The 17,946-nt window shown below is 41.8% G+C and overlaps 1 protein-coding gene, 1 long non-coding RNA gene, 4 other non-coding genes and 1 pseudogene across 6 annotated transcripts; all 7 read left to right on the forward strand.

Annotated features, from left to right (window-relative positions):
• The first annotated feature begins 49 nt into the window (after positions 1–49).
• On the forward strand, positions 50–9,111 carry chtopa (chromatin target of PRMT1a). The gene is made up of 6 exons (XM_071524174.1): positions 50–323; positions 852–941; positions 2,181–2,331; positions 4,173–4,347; positions 6,493–6,639; positions 7,927–9,111. Exons 2-6 carry the CDS (start codon positions 877–879, stop codon positions 8,127–8,129), a joined length of 741 nt encoding a protein of 246 aa, XP_071380275.1. The 5' UTR covers positions 50–323; positions 852–876; the 3' UTR covers positions 8,130–9,111.
• On the forward strand, positions 3,964–4,064 carry LOC139648146 (small nucleolar RNA SNORA17; annotated as a pseudogene).
• Positions 9,112–11,113: 2,002 nt separating the features above from the next.
• On the forward strand, positions 11,114–16,460 carry LOC139648131 (uncharacterized). The gene is made up of 9 exons (XR_011695561.1): positions 11,114–11,181; positions 12,302–12,349; positions 13,084–13,157; positions 13,538–13,574; positions 13,755–13,826; positions 14,339–14,386; positions 14,763–14,814; positions 15,637–15,666; positions 16,245–16,460. It is a non-coding gene; the product is annotated as an uncharacterized lncRNA (long non-coding RNA).
• LOC139648143 (small nucleolar RNA SNORA8) lies at positions 12,437–12,575 on the forward strand. The gene has a single exon (XR_011695564.1). It is a non-coding gene; the product is annotated as a small nucleolar RNA SNORA8 (small nucleolar RNA).
• On the forward strand, positions 13,610–13,682 carry LOC139648142 (small nucleolar RNA Z40). Its single transcript, XR_011695563.1, has one exon. It is a non-coding gene; the product is annotated as a small nucleolar RNA Z40 (small nucleolar RNA).
• On the forward strand, positions 13,944–14,077 carry LOC139648145 (small nucleolar RNA SNORA18). The gene has a single exon (XR_011695566.1). It is a non-coding gene; the product is annotated as a small nucleolar RNA SNORA18 (small nucleolar RNA).
• LOC139648144 (small nucleolar RNA SNORA8) lies at positions 14,472–14,610 on the forward strand. The gene has a single exon (XR_011695565.1). It is a non-coding gene; the product is annotated as a small nucleolar RNA SNORA8 (small nucleolar RNA).
• Positions 16,461–17,946: the final 1,486 nt, after the last annotated feature.

Here is a 17,946-nt window from a genome sequence, read left to right on the forward strand (position 1 = left end):
ACGTGACGTTTGGGTGACGTTGTACTTATAAGACCCTCTCCATTTTCCTCCTTAGGCTAGTAGTCAGGCAGCACCATCTTAGAAAGACGCACCGCAGGACACTGCCGTTTACATTTCAAATTAATTCTGATCAAAGACCTGACTTCAGCTACAGTCCGCTCAACATTTAATACAACCTGCAGTTAGTAAGCTAGGGAAAGAATCAGTAATCAAAACAGAAAAATATAAAGACGCTTACACGGCACACCGTGCTGGTACTAGCTAAGTAGCTAGTAAAGCTAACGCTAGCTATTCGACTTTCTTCGACTTACGCAACGGTCATTGTAAGTAAGCATGCTGCTAAAATTACTACTTGATTGTTTTTCACATAGTTTAAATAATGTGTGAAATTATTTAAATTGATAAATACTAATGCATTTAAGTTGAACTGGTGAATCATGTACCAGACGTTAGCCGCCATAGCTTTATCATAAGCTAAGTAAGTACAGCTAGCTAATTTTGTTAGCCAAGTAGCCGAGGAACACTTAAGTTACACTATTGAAATCGGGAAGATTCCATGATATTGGAAAAGCCTACCCGTTCTTCTTGACGTAATAAAACTACTGTAATAAATGCAATAAAAATGAATTACATAAGCCAATGATAGCCAACTGTCTGATATTACAGCCAACCAGCTGAGTAAATTAGTGAGAAATGGTGGAGTTGATGGAAATTCTATTTATGGCTTGGCTAGCTAGATGCTCTGAGCCCATGTTGTTGTTGTTGTAGTCTAAACCTTGGCTGGTTTCCCCACCTCTGACTCCTGCTCTAACGTTACCCCGTCCCACCATGTGTCCCATTTCTGTTCCCAGGAGCCTGCCAAGGAAGCAAGTCAAAATGAGCGCTACCTCTTCCCAAAAAGTTGTGCTGAAAAGCACCACCAAGGTGTCCCTGAATGAGCGGTGAGGCGCCACGCACCCCTGTCAGCAGTTAGACACCAGACGCGAGGGCCGGCCTTTGGCTCCCGAAGGCTCTAGTGCTCTCAGCGGAAGGCCACTGTTGGGGGGTGGGGAGGACCGGACCCGACATGGATGCTAGACTGCCTAGGCCCCCACATGTGCACTGCCCACTCAAATTGGTTGCCGGTGTCAGTATTTGCTGATGCGTGGGCAGAGCTGAATCTGGTTATATGGAGTATAGGGTGGAGGAGAAAGAGCCCGCCCTGGCCCAAATGTCTTGTGTGAGCAGTGCACACCTGGTAGTCAAGGGAAGAGGGTAATGGTCCTACCCGGTAAGGCGATTGTTCTAAGATGGGCCCGGGCCACACTCCTGACAATGCCCCGGCACTCCCTCTCCCTGTTAGTCGCACAGTATACACACAGTATACTCTTTCAAAGGGAGAGGAAAGCATAAAAAAAAAAAAAAAGGGAGACGGTGCACCTTTTGATGTGCCCTCTCAATGCTCTCGGCCTCTCTCTCTCTCAAATCGATGAAAGTTCAGCCTCTGCTCTCTTCACCCTCTTCTGTCATTGTCTCTTTCTCCTCCTCTGCTTAAAGTCTATATAAAAGACTAGGTGCCCAGTCCTAGTCCGGACGTGACCAAGCCCTCCCCATTCCCCTTCCTCTCTACTCTACCCTCTCACATTACCCCCCCCCCCTCCCCCTCGGTGGTTTTGACCACACGTCACGGTCCGGGCTGTAAGTGGCTGGGTGGCCTCCCGTCCCTCCCGTCCGGGGCCTCCCCCCCCGCCCCCCGCTGCGACACGATGACACCCACCAGCCGGGCAGCAGGAGGCCTGTAAGTGGCACATCACTCTTGTTCCTCTGACGCTTTTACTCTTTTGTCTTTCTCCTTCAAATACATCTCCACACTTTTCTCTTTCTCCCAAATTGACCTTTCTTCCTCTGCTCGGTTTAAAAAAAAAAACATGCTGAATTCAACTGTAAATCATTTTGGATTGTCTATACCTTTTTTTTGAGAGAGAAGTGAAAGGAAGTGCCAACGAGTGGGGCATAAGCCTTACATGACAAAAAAAGGGCCACTGCAGTCTGTGTGGCCGCATCCATGATATGAGAAATGACTTGATGTGGAAACCCTGCTTCCTCCTCCCCCCCCCTCCCTCCTCCTCCTTCTCTGTATACCCTCTTTTTTCCCCCTACTTCCTCCCTCTTTCCCCCCCCCCTCCCCTCCACCTCTAAAGCTTCACTAACATGCTGAAGAACAAGCAGCCCACTGCGGTGAGCGTTCGAGCCACCATGCAGCAGCAGCACATGGCCAGCGCCCGCAACCGCCGGCTGGCCCAGCAGATGGAGAACCGGCCCTCGGTGCAGGCCGCTCTGCATCACAAGCAGGTGAGGGGGTCAAGAGCAGACGTGCCTCCCCGGTGGCCTAGGGTCCCCTTAGAATGAGAGTAATCTGGTAGTAAACAGACTGGAAAAAAGTAGCGTTCCTGTGTTTTTAGTAGTGTTTTATTCCGTCATCACACACAATACAATAAGTATAAACAGTTAGAGCTGCAACGATTAATCGATTAGTTGTCAACTATTGAATTAATCGCCAACTATTTTGATAATCGGTTTGAGTAATTTTTTAAGAAAAATAAGTCAAAATTCCCTGATTCCAGCTTCTTAAATGTGAATATTTTCTGGTTTCTTTACTCCTCTATGACAGTAAACTGAATATCTTTGGGTTGTGGACAAAACAAGACATTTGAGGACGTCATCTTGGGCTTTGGGAAACACTGATCCACATTTTTCACCATTTTCTGACATTTTATAGACCAAACAACTAATCGGTTAATCGAGAAAATAATCGACAGATTAATCGACAATAAAAATAATCATTGGTTGCAGCCCTATAAACAGTATATACAATATGCAATCTAATATACAATAAGTATAGGCAGTCTAGACAGTATAAACAAAATCAACAATCTATGTATTAAGTAGTGACTGAAAAGGCACAGGCAGAAGCATAATGCTTATATATGCCTATCCTACATTCTTAAATTTATATTAGCACTGTTCCATAATTTTACCCCAACAGTAGAAATACATCTCCTTTTAATCCCTTTTTTAGCCTTTTGTACGGTAAACTTACAAACATCTCAAATCATATTTGCGCTCCTGCATTGAAAACAACCTTTGTACACAGTCTGGGAGTGACTTTGTTTTAGCTCTGAACATTATTTGCATTATTTTATAATATACCAAATCATTAAATTTCATGGCATGGGATTTTATAAACAGTGGATTAGTGTGATCATAGTAACCAGCCATATTAATAATACGTATGGCTCGTTTTTGTAGTAAGACTATTGAATTTATAGTCGTTTTAAAGGTCGACCCCCGCAATTCCACACAGTAAGATATGTAAGGAAGTATAAATGAGCAGTAAATTATATACAAGGCCTTATGATTTAATATATTCCTAGATTTATACATTTATCCTTTAATATAGTCAATATGTTGTTTAATCAGTTTGTTTTATCAATCACAACCCCTTGGAATTTTATCTCTCAAACTCTTTCAATTTCAACATCACAGATTTTTAATTCAATATCCCCATCAATTTCTTTTTCGATTTCCAAAAACCATAAATTTTCGTTTTCGTAATACTGAGAGACAATTTATTAACATCGAACCAAGTTTTGAGGATTTCCAGTTCCCTTTCAGTAGCATACAAAAGTTCCTCTAAATTCTATACATGATCTTTGGAAAAAGATACACGCGTCTTTGAAGGCCTTTTTATAGAAATGTATTCATCAAAGTCTAATTACTTCCTGGAAAAGCTTTTAAAAGTAGGCCTACTTGTTTGTCCAAGACGAGGCTTGTTTATAAAGCAAAAACTGTCCCAATAGTCTAGACTTGGTTACTCCTCTTACTGACTCTATAGAAACTGGTTTAGGCCTTAGGTCCGTCAGACAATTGTTAGTTGTCACAAAACTATCACAAAGTTGCGCAATAGTGTGAAACCAGAACCCTCCTGCCCCTAGAGGCGTTGCAGTCCCAGCTCTCAGTGTGGAGGCTGTGTCATTAGGTGGCAGAGAGTCAGCGGGCTTCGTCTACACCCGGCACCCGCAACAGTCGGGCCGCTCCAAGAGATAGACGGCGCCGACAAATGGGACTTTCCCCACAATTGTCCTCTTTGTTTTTATCTTGTCATAACCACTCTCCTGACTAACTTGTGTCAGAGCCTGAAGCAGCGTCTGGGGAAGAGCAACATCCAGGCCAGGCTGGGCCGGCCGGTCGGGGCCCTGATGCGCGGAGGAGCGCCCGGAGGCAGAGGCGGGATGCGGGGCCTGGCCAGGGGAGGCCTCCGAGGGCGGCTGAGAGGAGGAGCGATGAGGGGAGCCCTGTCCCTCCGAGGTGAGAGGCCGCTACCCAGCCAGTCACTAAAGCCTAGACATTTTTCAATCACAACCGAGAAAGAAAATTTTGAGCGGGGCACATTTAACAACTGAAATTTGCAGATTTCCAGTTTCATCGAAAGAGCATAGACCATATACAAAAGAGAATGTAATTTTTCTGCGATATTTTGATACCAAAACAAACATGCAGCCCATGCGGCTTGCAGCGAATTGTGGTTTGTGCTGCAATTTGCATGGAAAAAAAGACTGAGAACACATTCAGGTTTCTTTTTCTTTCCTGGCTCAGCCATTGCGCACGTTGGATCTCGTGTTTACACTTACATTTTTTTTTTTTCCCCGCTTGCCTTGTCCGGTGCAATCTCCGTTTTCATTGGCTGTTGAAAATCGCCGTTAAGATTTGAGTCTTTGACGAGCACAAACGACATGATCACGCAAAGACGAGCCGCGATGACATCAGACATGTTTGATCTACGATTGGGATCATCTGTCGATTTAAACTGGATTGATTGACTGGTTTCAGCACTAGTTTGGAGAACCACTGTTCTAAGGGAGATGTTTTGATGAGTATTTTTTTTTTATTGTGATTCATAGGTGTCAGCCTTCTCCCAAAGAATTAACGTGGCCTGGTCCTGGCTCATTAAGAGTTCCAATAAAGGACCATAAAACAGCTTATGCAGCATAATCCATGTGGCAGAGAAGAGGCAAAATGATTGATGATTTTGACAGGATTGCAACTGTAATACTCGTGGCATTTAAAGACACGTTAGGAAAAATACAGTTGTGTAATTTAAAATGATTGATGGGCGGTTTGATAGCAGAAAATGTTTCAACTGTTTCAGCTATCTAAAACCTCAACGAAGCACAAAAAGTAAAACTCACTTGTATCTGAAATTCAGGCCATGAATATACAGGTTCTGCCCCCTGCTGCAGAATCAGTACTATACTGTTCATGTGGAGTCAGCATCAGTGGCACTGGTTGGGTATACTGAGGAATTGTTTGGCCAATAACGGTTGGAGAATCATGTGGGTGGGCTCATGCTGTTCCATTTCCTACGCATGTGCAACTGAGAAACGGATATCAATGATATTTGCTCAGAGAATTTCAAAGTTAGCATGTTTTTGGGATTTAAAAACTACTACTAATTTTGTTTGATGGACCCCTGGTGTGATTAGGATAGCAACGTGACCATGATTTTGTGTTGTCTGGATTTTTCTAAGACATGGACCTTTTTGTGTGCGCTGCTGTTGCAAAACGAGTGCACCAAGAACTAGATATCACCCTAAAGCCGCCTACACATTTCCACCGGCAAAATCATCTCGGGCGCCACGCAGCACTCGGATTTTCAAATTCAAATCGGCTTTATTGGCATGACAGGAAAGACACCCATGTTGCCAAAGCAATACAGTGCCTGAATTGTATTAACATTGCATACATTAACCCAGTGGGGTCCGGGGACCACCAGGGGTCCTTGAGAGGGTTCCAGGGGGTCCCCAGCCAATTGATGAAGTGTTAAACTTCACCAATATTTGATTTACAAGAAGTGAACACAATTAGAGAATGTAGAAGAATGACTGTTTTGGTCATAATTTCACTGTTATCTCTCTACCTACAATACAGATAGTCATGGAATTCTGGACAAAATCATATTGAACAATAAAAATATTCTCAGATTTGGGTCCAAGAGACAAAATCTCATCAAATGGGGGTCCATGGCCTAATGTGGAGTAAATTAGGGGTCCTTAATATGAAAAAGGTTGAGACCAACACATAACCAGTAATATATCAACAGTTATAATAGTATAATCAAAAGCAACGATTCAGGCATTTTTTAGTGTGATTTTCAAGTTAAATCAATTTCAATTTCTCGGCAACCTTTCAAAGCGCAACCGATGAGAAAACAGCTGAATGTGATTTAGCCAGAAGCAACTCGGATAAGAACAAAGAACAATGGCAATGGAGGAAAAGCTCGTTCTGTCACAATTCCCAGAACATTATAACACGAGTCTGAAAACGTTGCAAAACCATCTGCGACTGATGGCATCTGGTGATGTACCTAAGAGCGTTCCGGAACAGCAGAGCTTCCATGTGGATCTTTCTCTGTGTGTCGTGGCTTTATTTGCGTGACAGTATTGTTGTGTGCAGGGAAGCGGGTGGCTGTGGGCGGCCCCATGCGAGGCCGCGGGGCCGCGGGCCGCCTGGCGCTGCGCCGGGGGGGCCGCCACCGAGGAGGACCCGCCGGCCGAGGAGGAGCTCTGCCACGAGGAGCGCTACGAGGAGGAGCAGCCCGAGGTCAGCTCCGGCTCCATACACACCCACACAACCTTCTTCCTCTTATTCATTCTTATTCCTTTAATATTTGAAAGGAGACAGATATTCCAGTTCTCTCCTGAGATGTCACGACACATCTGATTGTAGCTTTCATTACATATCCAAAACTAGAAGGGCACCTCGGAGAGCACAGACCTCCGCCAAGACCAATAGTCCAGTCTTCTATGAATATATGGATCCGCTTCAAAATGTAATGGGTTCTTCCTTGGCCCATGCTACACCCTTCCACCAAGTTTCTTGAAAATCGGGCCAGTAGTTTTTCCGTAATCCTGCTGGCAAACAGACAAACAAACAAACAAACGGCACCGAATACATAACCTCCTTGGTGGAGGTAATAAGTTCATACAACACTGTTTGAATCAGAACCAGTTTTATTGGGCAAGTAAGTTCGCACATTAAATATATACAGTTAGACAATTTAGACAGATTTGTGGTGCCTATTGGCTTGAACCCCTAATTACAATTTAAACTGCAAAAATGGGTTTGGTCATCTATCAGTACAGTCTTGAATTTATTAAATTTGATTTAAAATGTGTTAAAAGAATTGAATTTGTATGTTTTCCACATTACAAACTATTAACGTGTTTATTTAACAGAAATTGTTGGTAGCTTTTTTTTCAAAGAAATTCTTAAAAGTAAGTAGTTGTAGTAAGGAAAAACAAAAATTGAACCCTTAATTTAAAAAAAAAATTGTATAACAATGTAGAAATAGAGAACTAGGGAATCTGTCTTTTTAGTTTATAAAAGAAACTAAACTCAACGTGGGGTCCGGGGACCACCAGGGGTCCTTGAGGGGGTTCCAGGGGGTCCCCAGCAAACTGATGAATTGTTAAACTTCAGCATTATTTCATTTACAAGAAGTTAACACAATTAGAGAATGTAGAAGAATGACTATTTTGATCATAGTTTCACTGTTATCTCTCTACCTACAATACAGATAGACATGGAATTCATATCTGACAATACAAATATTCTCAGATTTGGTTCCAAGGCACAAAATCTCATCAAATGGGGGTCTGTGGCTCTAATGTGGACTAAATTAGGGGTCCTTAATATGAAAAAAGTTGAGAATCACTGAACTAGAGGATAAGTACTACATAAAAAAGCAGTGTATAAAAATTAAACATAAATTTTAAAATGGTCTCGTCTGTACAGTGTGCAGACTCTCGGTCGGAACGTGATCACGCTTACGTGAAGTCATGCACGCTGTTTATTAATACTCTTCCTCATGTGTGTGTCTGTGGTCAGGTCGCGGCGGGCTGCGCGGGCGCGGCGGCTTCGCCGGCCGGGGAGGGCGCGGCCGCGGCCGGGGCAGAGGGGCCGGCCGGCCGGTGGTGACCCGCGAGCAACTGGACAACCAGCTGGACGCCTACATGTCCAAAACCAAAGGCCACCTAGACGCCGAGCTGGACGCCTACATGGCCCAGGCCGACCCCGACGGCATGGAGTGACGCCCGTAGAGACTGCCGATTCGGAGACGAAGCAATGTCAAAGGGAAGCATATATAGTACCGCTATTACAGAAATGTACAGAACACAGCCTACAGTCTTGTATTACACAGGTTCGGCACAGTCAGACCGATGTGTCGAGAAACGTTTCCATAAGCAGTTTAGACGAGACCGACGACAGTCCCGGGACTTCCAGCATCGGAACATGCAGAGCTCAACTCTGCGTCCATCTTGTCTCATGCAAATGTTTTGACTTCTGGAAGAACTATTTGACAGGACTTGACCCTTTTTTTTTTTTTTAAACATCAATGAACCCTGCTGTCTACAGGCTTTTACCTTGTTTGTTTTTGGACCAGAAAAGAAATTGTTTTAAACATGGGACAGATTTCAGAAATGGTGTAAAGTCAGTCCATGATGTTGTCTTGTTTAGGGGAAATAAGTGACACCTTCCACGGTTCAGCTGTCTGTTGTAACCAATGTTCGAAAAGACCTTTTTTACATGCCCACTTTTTCGGAGGATAGAATTGGTGTTTTGGGGTTGTTTTAACAGTCTTGAATGCAAAGCCTTTTTAAATTATTTGTGGAAAAAGAATATAAGCCAAGGGAGTTTTTTAAAGCAAAATTACGTGTAGTGTGTTTGTTTTATTTTGTATTTTAATGATTTAGTACTTCTAAGGTTCAGCTGTTGTCACCAAACCTGTTTGTTCTTCCATATCTTCTGTTAGCATTCTTCAGAGTGGAATGTTGATGTTCTTGACATGTATTAGATGCATTTGTATTATGTTATACACAGCAAGTAAAGTAGGTTTTAATGAAAAAAAACAACAGCAAAATAGTTGTCCCTACTGGTGTCCATTGAATGAATTGTAATGCTCTTGAGTGAAAGGTTGACCACAGCAATCAAATGAAATGTGTAATGGAAGATTGTTTCGCTATGGAAGTCAATCAAAGCCATTTTTAAAGCCATTTTTCCATTTCACACTGAGCAGTTATTGGCTTTTGTCTTTTTTTTTTAGCGCAGTATAGTTCTGTGTGATTTATTTTTGTTGTAAAATCTAAACCCCCATTATGACGTGAGTAGCTATACAAAGTAGCTACTGCTCTTTACCTCTGCATCAGTGAGGATAATGGCAACAGCATTTACTCTTCCAACATATTACAAATACAGTTTACCAGATGCAGACCTAATAATAATCAGCTACCTACCTAACTAGTTTGGATAACTTTTTTTTTTAACGTTTTTTCTGAGTTAATGGTAATAAATCTGTATTAGTCGAAACGCCTTTACTTACTTCGGGGTTCATCATCATGTCACTATTAAGCTAAATTGCTCTTGAATCAGTTTTCAATAGTAAAGAAGCTGGTCTACATGAAATGGATCATAATTTAGGATTAATATCTGACCTTTCGTAACGTGTTATCAGTGGGGCGTCACGGATCACCAGAGGGTTTGATGGGATAGTTCGGAGTCACATCAGCTCACAGTTTTGCTGCTTCTGACGCAATTGCTGAGTGCTGCCAGATATGACGACTTATTAAATGGCAATGGGGGAAAAAGGTTGAGGACAGCAACTTGACCCCTTCAATCAATGACTGTGCCTGATGAAGGAGCTTTCTCCTAAACACACAGGCCAATAAAGGTGGTTGAAACGATCAGGTTTTTTGTCCTGAATCATTGTTTCCTCATTGCTATCAGTTTAGTTCCCTAGGCCAAGCATCCCCTTAAAACAATATTTCACTTAGTTTTAGCATGGGGGTTATTTGGCACTTGACCGCTATGAAAACCAGAATATAAACTAATCACCAAGATCCAATGCAACTGGACAAGTTTGTAGCGTTCAGATTTTTACTTACCATTCATTTGAATGAGGCCACGAAGATAACCTGAAAAATGATATTTAACACAGTGAATAGATTCAACAACAGATCCTGCTACTGTAATTTTGACTGAGGGTCCAACGTTTTAGAGCATAATTTCACCAAATAGCATTTTTATTGATAGAAGGGAATGTAGCGGAGGGATAGGGAGACTGGATCTAGTTTTATTTTTAAATACAAATTGTAGTGTAAGCCAAGAATAAAAATGCAAAATGAGGACAGACCCAAGATTTCTTTCTCTTAAAAGCAGGATCTGTTGTTGAATCTGTTCACATGAACGGCCTCATTCAAATGAATGGGAAGTAAAAGTCCTAATGGTACAAACTCGTCCAGCTGCATCCAATCTTGGTGATTAGTTTATATTATGGTTTTTCCACCAGTGTGATGAAAAAAAAAGGAAAAAAGATCCTGTAAGTCATTATAATGAGAAACTTTCTCAAAATAATGACTTAGTATCTCAAAACAATGAGTTAGTCATTATTTTGAGATACTAAGTCATGATTTTGAGAAAGTTACTTAGAATTACAGGATCTTTTTTTCTTCATCACACTGGCGGAAATGGGCTTCCATAGCAATATGTAAAAAAAGATGCTGCACAAATATCGGCTTAATGCAGATGAACACACAAAGAAAGACTGAATGTTGAAATATCAGGCAGGTAGTTGCATTCACATGTAGGCTAGTCCAAACAGGCAGAGAAGGCTTCTTTTAAATGGGGGGGGAATTGGGAGTGTCTTGACAGTATCTTGGGTGGGGGGTTTTTGTTCATAAACAGAGTATGGGGCAGAAAGTGAGTTTTGAAAGTGACATATTGTGCTAAATCAGATCTCTTGAATTTGCTACACATAGAGCACTTACTTTTGGTCAGGAAGAGGTCCGATGATATCTCAATATTGGAAGATAAGGTATAGGATTGTGGAAACCCAAATGATAGGGTGACATAAAGGCTACAGGAGAACTGGGCTGAAAGTGTAATACTCATAACAAACAATGAGAGGCAGCAATACGCCAACGGGCATCTAGTCTGCCGGAAAGCTACAAGAAGAAGAAACAGGTGCCGAAACGCGATGTCAACTGGCGTAGCTCATCCTATAAATACTTTTGCAGCAGAACGCTAGGTCTCATTGTCCCAGGTCCTGGAGATGCCGGCGGCTGTGACAGAGAGCGAGGATAAATGGTAAATTTAATTAACTATTCATCGGCAATCGCTAATATACGCATTTAACAGCTACATCATACATGGATGTTGTGGTTCACTGTTTCTCCGATTTTTTTTGTTCGTGGTTTGTAACGTGACGTCGTCACATAAAGGTCACCACGTGGTCTTCATCTAGCGGGTTTAATTTTCCAGCTAGCTTGATGCTAACGTAGCTAACCTGACTCGTTTTGCTGTAACAGAGTCTTTCATACAATACTGCAAGGGCCGGTACAACATTAGCAGAGGTAGAGCCTGGGTAGTCGAATACAACTCCAGTATTTAGTCAGTAGTGACTAGCTAGCCACTAAACTTTTTTTTTCCAGCACTTAAACTTGTGCCAGCACAGTTTGGGAACGTGCGCGCTTCAATTAGCTTTGGTGCCCCAAAATGTGCAATGCGTATGGATTCCTCCCGTTTTTGAATATTTGTTTGTCTGGTAGTGCTGAAGCCTTGTGTTTAGAGAATCCTAACCAGGCCCAAACGGTTCATGGTAAATGGCGGGGTGGTGCCACGCGCCAATGCCACAGTGACACATCCATGGGATTGTCCTGTTCAGTGGGCCAGTTCCAACGTTTCAGTGGCTATAAAACGTCAGGTTTTGCTTTCACCGCTGCATTATTAGTTGCGGAAGGGTGACAATGAGGCCTGGCACATGAAACTGTCCTACTGTTAGCTGGTTGTGGCCTTGGACGCGCCACATGCAGGACCACTGACTATGGAAGTCGATATATTTAAAATGATTCTGTGGTGGTACCATGTATTGGAATGGTGTTCATTTTGTTGCTGCGGTTTTATGCTTCAGAAAATATTACTTTTTGATTATAGAGGCCCACTACTATGAGATATCTGCATTTGGTTAAGTAGTATCATCTGTTTGTGTGTATATACTGCAGAACAAATGCTGACCAGTGAGGTGGTTTTGTTTTTTCAGTTAGAAGGCAAAAGAAACTGCCTTTTGACTCTTAAGATTTCTAAACAATTCTTTTAGATGTTACTCATTTTGGTTATATAGCAAGACATCAGTTACACTCCTATTGTGAATAGTAAATTATACATTTGAAATTGGTTGTTTTGCTAATGGATATCATTTTTGGTTTAGGTCTTGCACATGGCAGCAACGTGAGCTTCAAGTTCAGTGATGGCACTGGTGAGTACTTTTGGGGGCCAGGGTATAACTTGTACATGGTCAATGCCATTAAAGTAGTATGGCATATTACTGGAGCTACATAGTGAAAGCACTGCATGGTATCTGCAGCCAGTTGCTGCCTTAACTGGTTTGTTCATTAGTCAGTGCTAGAGGATCTCGACATCTGGCATCGTTGGTCTCCTTGCCCTGCTGTGTTTGGAGTCCTGGTATATCTGTCGATACACACCGGCCTTTTAACTACGTCAAAGTTGTGTAATGTAGCTTTGAAGCACTTAAATGTCAGTCTTTGCTGTGTGAATTATTATTTATGGAATGTTCTATATACAGATTGAAAGAGTTGAGTGACTCATGATTCAATAAAACTCACTTGTTTCAGATCCTTAACAAGCTTGATGATAATTATCGGTAGTATTAGCGCTGCAACCAGTGCTGGTTGAGGCTATGAGGCTTTACCATACGATTAGCCCCAATGGGACACTGGATGGTGTTGGGATTGGATGGATGTGTGAGCATACAACCCAGCACTTACATTATCTTTGGTAAATTTTGCGTTTTAAGTAGATGCACATGTTAAACTAAGGAGCCATGGTGTCCTTTTGTAGGACTCTCCTAGTTTGCAGCAACCAAGGGCGTTATATCTGCTTGTAGTGTTCAAAAACACTTTGGCTTCCAGAAAACTGAAGATGTTCTGGGTAAAAATGAAAATCTAACATCCTGTGCCTCATTTTTTGCAGGGTATGAATGACCTTCCTGGTGGAAATGCATTGGCAGGAAGATGCTGAGAAGAGCTATGCTGCTGGGACATGAGGTTAGTGTTTTCAGCCTTTGCTGTAGGTCAGAATATACTCATTTGGAAGCATACGGGTGGAGGCATCATACATAACTGTACAGAAAGCATCCAGAGCTTTTGGTATGGACACTGGGAAATGGTATGGGGAACACTAGAATAGAGTCGGGGTCTACCTCACCTTGACTATAGAGAAGTGGTGGCACAGTACCAGCCCTGGCCTTGTCTGGTGGGCCTTAGAGCTCGTACAGTGCGCAGAGCAATTCATTCTCTAGCAACCCACTGCTGTCAACACCCTGCAGCAGTGCTACTCGTGAGAGTGGACAACTAGGAAACTTAGCATGCTGTAAATGTTTTTTGAAAAACCCAATGAATTTATACGGGTCATCTGTTTGTTGCAGGTGCTGGGTGTCCCGCAGAAGACGACATGTCTGTTAGGTAAGTTGACTCGTCAAGTAAACCAACTGATGACTTGCTGTCATGATGATTGGCTAAATATGTTCAACTGCTCTGAACTGTGAATGAAGCTGGCCTGTCTGAACAAATTAGGAACTACATGTGGTGAGGGTCCTCTTCTAAACAGATTTCTCACCTACATCCTGACTCTTGTTCCTCTAGGTATTTGCACCAGCCCAGCATAGAAGCAATGCCTCTACTGGGCTTGAGGGTTAACAAGAACAAACTCTAAAGGTAAGCATGAAAGTTGGTGGAAGCGATTTTGTATGGTGCTAGACAATGATTTCCTTTCTTATTTTGGTAACGCATCTCATGCCATGCTGGTATTTTGGGTTATCTTGAACCATAAATACTGAGGCCTATCCCGACAGACCTTCATCAGTAGGGCCATGTCGTTGGAAATGCCTCAAAGAGTAAATCTGTAGTTTCGCTTTACCCACGTGGTCACTACCATGGGCATTGTGGGATAATACTGCAGAACAAATGCTGACCAGTGAGGTGGTTTTGTTTTTTCAGTTAGGAGAAGGCAAAAGAAACTGCTGTTGGACACCAAAGATTTCTAAACACAATTCTCTTTGGATGTTACTCATTTTGGGGAGAGGGGGTTAGAGAAATGCCATTAAAGAAATAACCACTAAATGTCCCCAAAGTCATGTAGCAAGACATCAGTTACACTCCCATATGTGAATAGTAGATTATACATCTGAAATTGGTTGTTTTGCTAATGGATATCATTTTTGGTTTAGGTCTTGCACATGGCAGCAACGTGAGCTTCAAGTTCAGTGATGGTGCTGGTGAGTACATTTGGGGGGGGGTGTAACTTGTATATGGTCAGTGCCATTAAAGTAGTATGGCATATTATTGGAGCTACATAGTGAAAGCACTGCATGGTATCTGCAGCCAGTTGCTGCTTTAACTGGTTTGTTCATTAGTCAGTGCTAGAGGATCTCGACATCTGGCATCGTTGGTCTCCTTGCCCTGCTGTGTTTGGAGTCCTGGTATATCTGTCGAAACACACCGGTCTTTTAACAACAATGTCAAAGTTGTGTAATGTAGCTTTGAAGCACTTAAATGTCAGTCTTTGCTGTGTGATATTATTTATGGGATGTTCTATATGCAGATTGAAAGAGTTTGAGAGACTCGTAATTAAATAAAACTCACTTGTTTCAGATCCTAAACCAGCTAGAAGCCATCAAACCAAGACTGTCAACAGCCTTTAACTGTAAGTGACTTTCCATCAGTAGCCTGTATTGTTCAGTATTTGTTTGGTTTTGGTCATATACCAAGGCTTTCGGGAAAAACAGTTCCCGACTTGCTGTGGAATTGACCATAAAACAAAGCCCATCCCAGTGGGTTTCGCCGGCACGTCTGCTGGGGTAATCTGTTGGGAACATGACCACCTGCTGCATTTTAGTAGCATGTGTGAACATTGGTCTATCATTGTGAAATTAATTGGCACCTTGGTATAGTTAGACAAACAAATGAGACCATGGTAGAGATTGGTAGCCTCTGCTGATTATCCTAAGCATGATCAATACCCCAAGCTGCTTAGGTAGTTGACAAAGTGTTAAATTTAATGCATAAAACGATTGCAATCATTTTGACTGTATGCTTTAGATTTGGCAATTTGTTTAGGTGTATGATTTCCACTGCTCTGTATCAGTTAAGCAATATGAAACCTGGACAATGAAGCAGATTTGAACCAGGCGTACTAGTTAAAAGATGTATCATTGCTATTTTCCATCATTGGGTAAGATGAAATTGAGGTAGGACTTTAAACATTTCGCAAAACTAAGAAACAGAAAAATGACAAATTTGAATACATATTTGGTGGTTCACATTTAGTGTTGGACACTGCATACAGATTGGTTACTAATTCAGAGCTTAGCCTACCCGCTGTTGGGGCATGCACACATTCTGTGCAGGTATTTAGCAAACAGACCTGGCCCAAACCCTGGCCTCTATCTCACGGTGCTAGTTTGTCAAAATTAAGACCACATTTCATGAAGCCTAACAGCTGAACCTTTGCCATCTATCTTTCCAGGAGCAGCAGATTGTGATGGTCCAGAGCAAGGTGAGTGGTAATGCTGTTTAGAGTACAACAGGTGGTGACCACCTGCTACCAAAGAGCAGCCAATAGCAGATGGCAATTTCAGTAGCATGTTTTTTACCATTAGATGTTCAGTTTTACACAGGTTTGGGGTTTAGTTGCCCTTTTTAAAGTTGGATCATTTTCAAAGGGGGACAGTGTTTCTGCCACAGCTGGCCCTTTACGCAGTGATCCCAGAGCAGTTGCCCTTGGAGACTCTGTAGATCTGCCCTCTGTAGCTGAACTAACATCTCCAGGACTAACATTTGTTTCTGCAGTATCTACACTGGCATAGTGCCCACCAGTTTTCCATGATTGTGGAGTTTGTCACAGAAAATGGGTTGGTCACTGACCATGGGCTGTTGTAGAAAAATGGCAAGGTCAAGGCAGCAATGAAATGTTCTGCAGTTGCCACCTGTAGATGTCACTGAAGAACTGCTTGGTGACTTCTGAGATCTCAGGATGCTTTTCACCACCAGTAACTAGGGATTTCTACAGCATAGAAAAGTTTACCGCTGATCCTTTTGACTCGTCATACCTAATGTGGTTTATTTCCTTCAAAGAACAAGAAGTGGAGGACGCTCGGACTGGTCCAGAGCAGGGAGGCCTAAACTCATCTAGAGCGCTGAGATGGAGGTGTCACACGACCAGGAGAGAAGTGTGCTGCTGTTGTCATCCCCTGTCTTCTTTCACATCCTGCCTGTCTCTCAATTAATGATGGGCTCTTTGAATATGTATGTTAGAAAGAATTTCTGGATGAAAATAAAGTTCCTGTACTTTCCCTTCATTGTGTTTGTATGCAGTATGTTCACCCCACCCATCAATTGGGCTGGAGACACACTAGAAGACTTAGAATCCTAACAGATTCTTCCTGTCCCTTTAATGTTCTGGCATAGCAACAATTGGCCATATTTTGTGAGGATGCAATAACTTTGCATCCTGACAAAATATGTCCAAGAGTTGTCTGTCCCAAAGATGATACACCTAGCAACATAACTAGTTGCTGAAGTGTCTACTAGCAGCAATTAAAAGCTAAACTGAGGATTCTTGCAATGTTTTTAGTGTGACTGTATTGACTATCACACCTGTGGCTTATAATGTACCAGTTCACAACTGTACTTTAAAATGGGTTCTTCATCTCTTAGTTTACACTGATTGCTGCCATGATGTATATTTCCATATTTTTATGATAGTGAGAATGCAACACTCTGGCGTTTTTTAAAATTAATCACATTGTTGTATGAACAGTGCTTCTATATATAGATGTAATATGCTCAGTGGTGGAAGTAGTACTTAGATCTTTTACTTAAGTAAAAGTAGAAATACCACAGTATAAAAATTGTTACAAGTAAAAGCCTGCCTTCAAAATGTTACTCAAGTAAAAGTACAAAAGTATTAGCATCAAAATGTACTTAAAGCAACAAAAGTAAAAGTACTCATTATGCAGACTGGCCCATTTCAGAATAATACAGTTTATATTATTGAATTATAATTATTGATGCATTAATGTGTAAGGATCACTTTAATGTTGCAGCTGGAAAAGGTGGGGCTTATTTCCATTACTTTATATACTGCTGGGTAGTTTACAGTAATCTATAATACATCACAATTTATTAGTTGATTATATTTTGTATTAATAATCTGAATCTGCAAAGTAACTAGTAATTTAAGTTATCAAATAAAGGTAGTGGAGTAAAAAGTACAATATTTCCCTCTGAAATGTAGTGGAGTAGAAGTATAAAGTAGCATCAAATGGTAATACTCAAGTAAAGTACAAGTACCTCAAAATTCTACTTAAGTACAGTATTCGAGTAAATGTACTTGGTTACTTTCCACCTCTGAATATGCTGTTAGCACTGTATTCTCCATAGAGGAGACGAAGACAGCTGAGCAACTAGGGAGCCAGGGAGCTGAGATCATTCAAATAAACTGATAAGTAATTCACCACAAATGCACCATAGGACTGTACAAAATCTGTCCTTTTTCTTTCTTTACACATTGGATACAAACAGCTCCAATAACCTGAGTAATCAAAGATGACGCAGATACACATAAATACTGATTAGTGAGTTGATAAACCAGAACTTTACAGAGCCTTTTCCTCAGATGAATCATCTAAATAAGCCCAGCCAACTGTCACTGGACTGTGAAAGGGATATTCTGAAGAAGGAGCTAATAGTTAAAAAACTTTGTTGGCGAGCAGATGAAACCAGGTTAGCGTTATAAATTAAGTTGTGAATTTTCTGACAGTGATTTGGTGGTTTA

Source organism: Centroberyx affinis, unplaced genomic scaffold (genome assembly GCF_046629955.1).
Source record: "Centroberyx affinis isolate AG114_WGS23_722 - 3 ecotype Tasmania unplaced genomic scaffold, CSIRO-AGI_Caff_v1 ptg001162l_1, whole genome shotgun sequence".
Taxonomy (NCBI): domain Eukaryota; kingdom Metazoa; phylum Chordata; class Actinopteri; order Beryciformes; family Berycidae; genus Centroberyx; species Centroberyx affinis.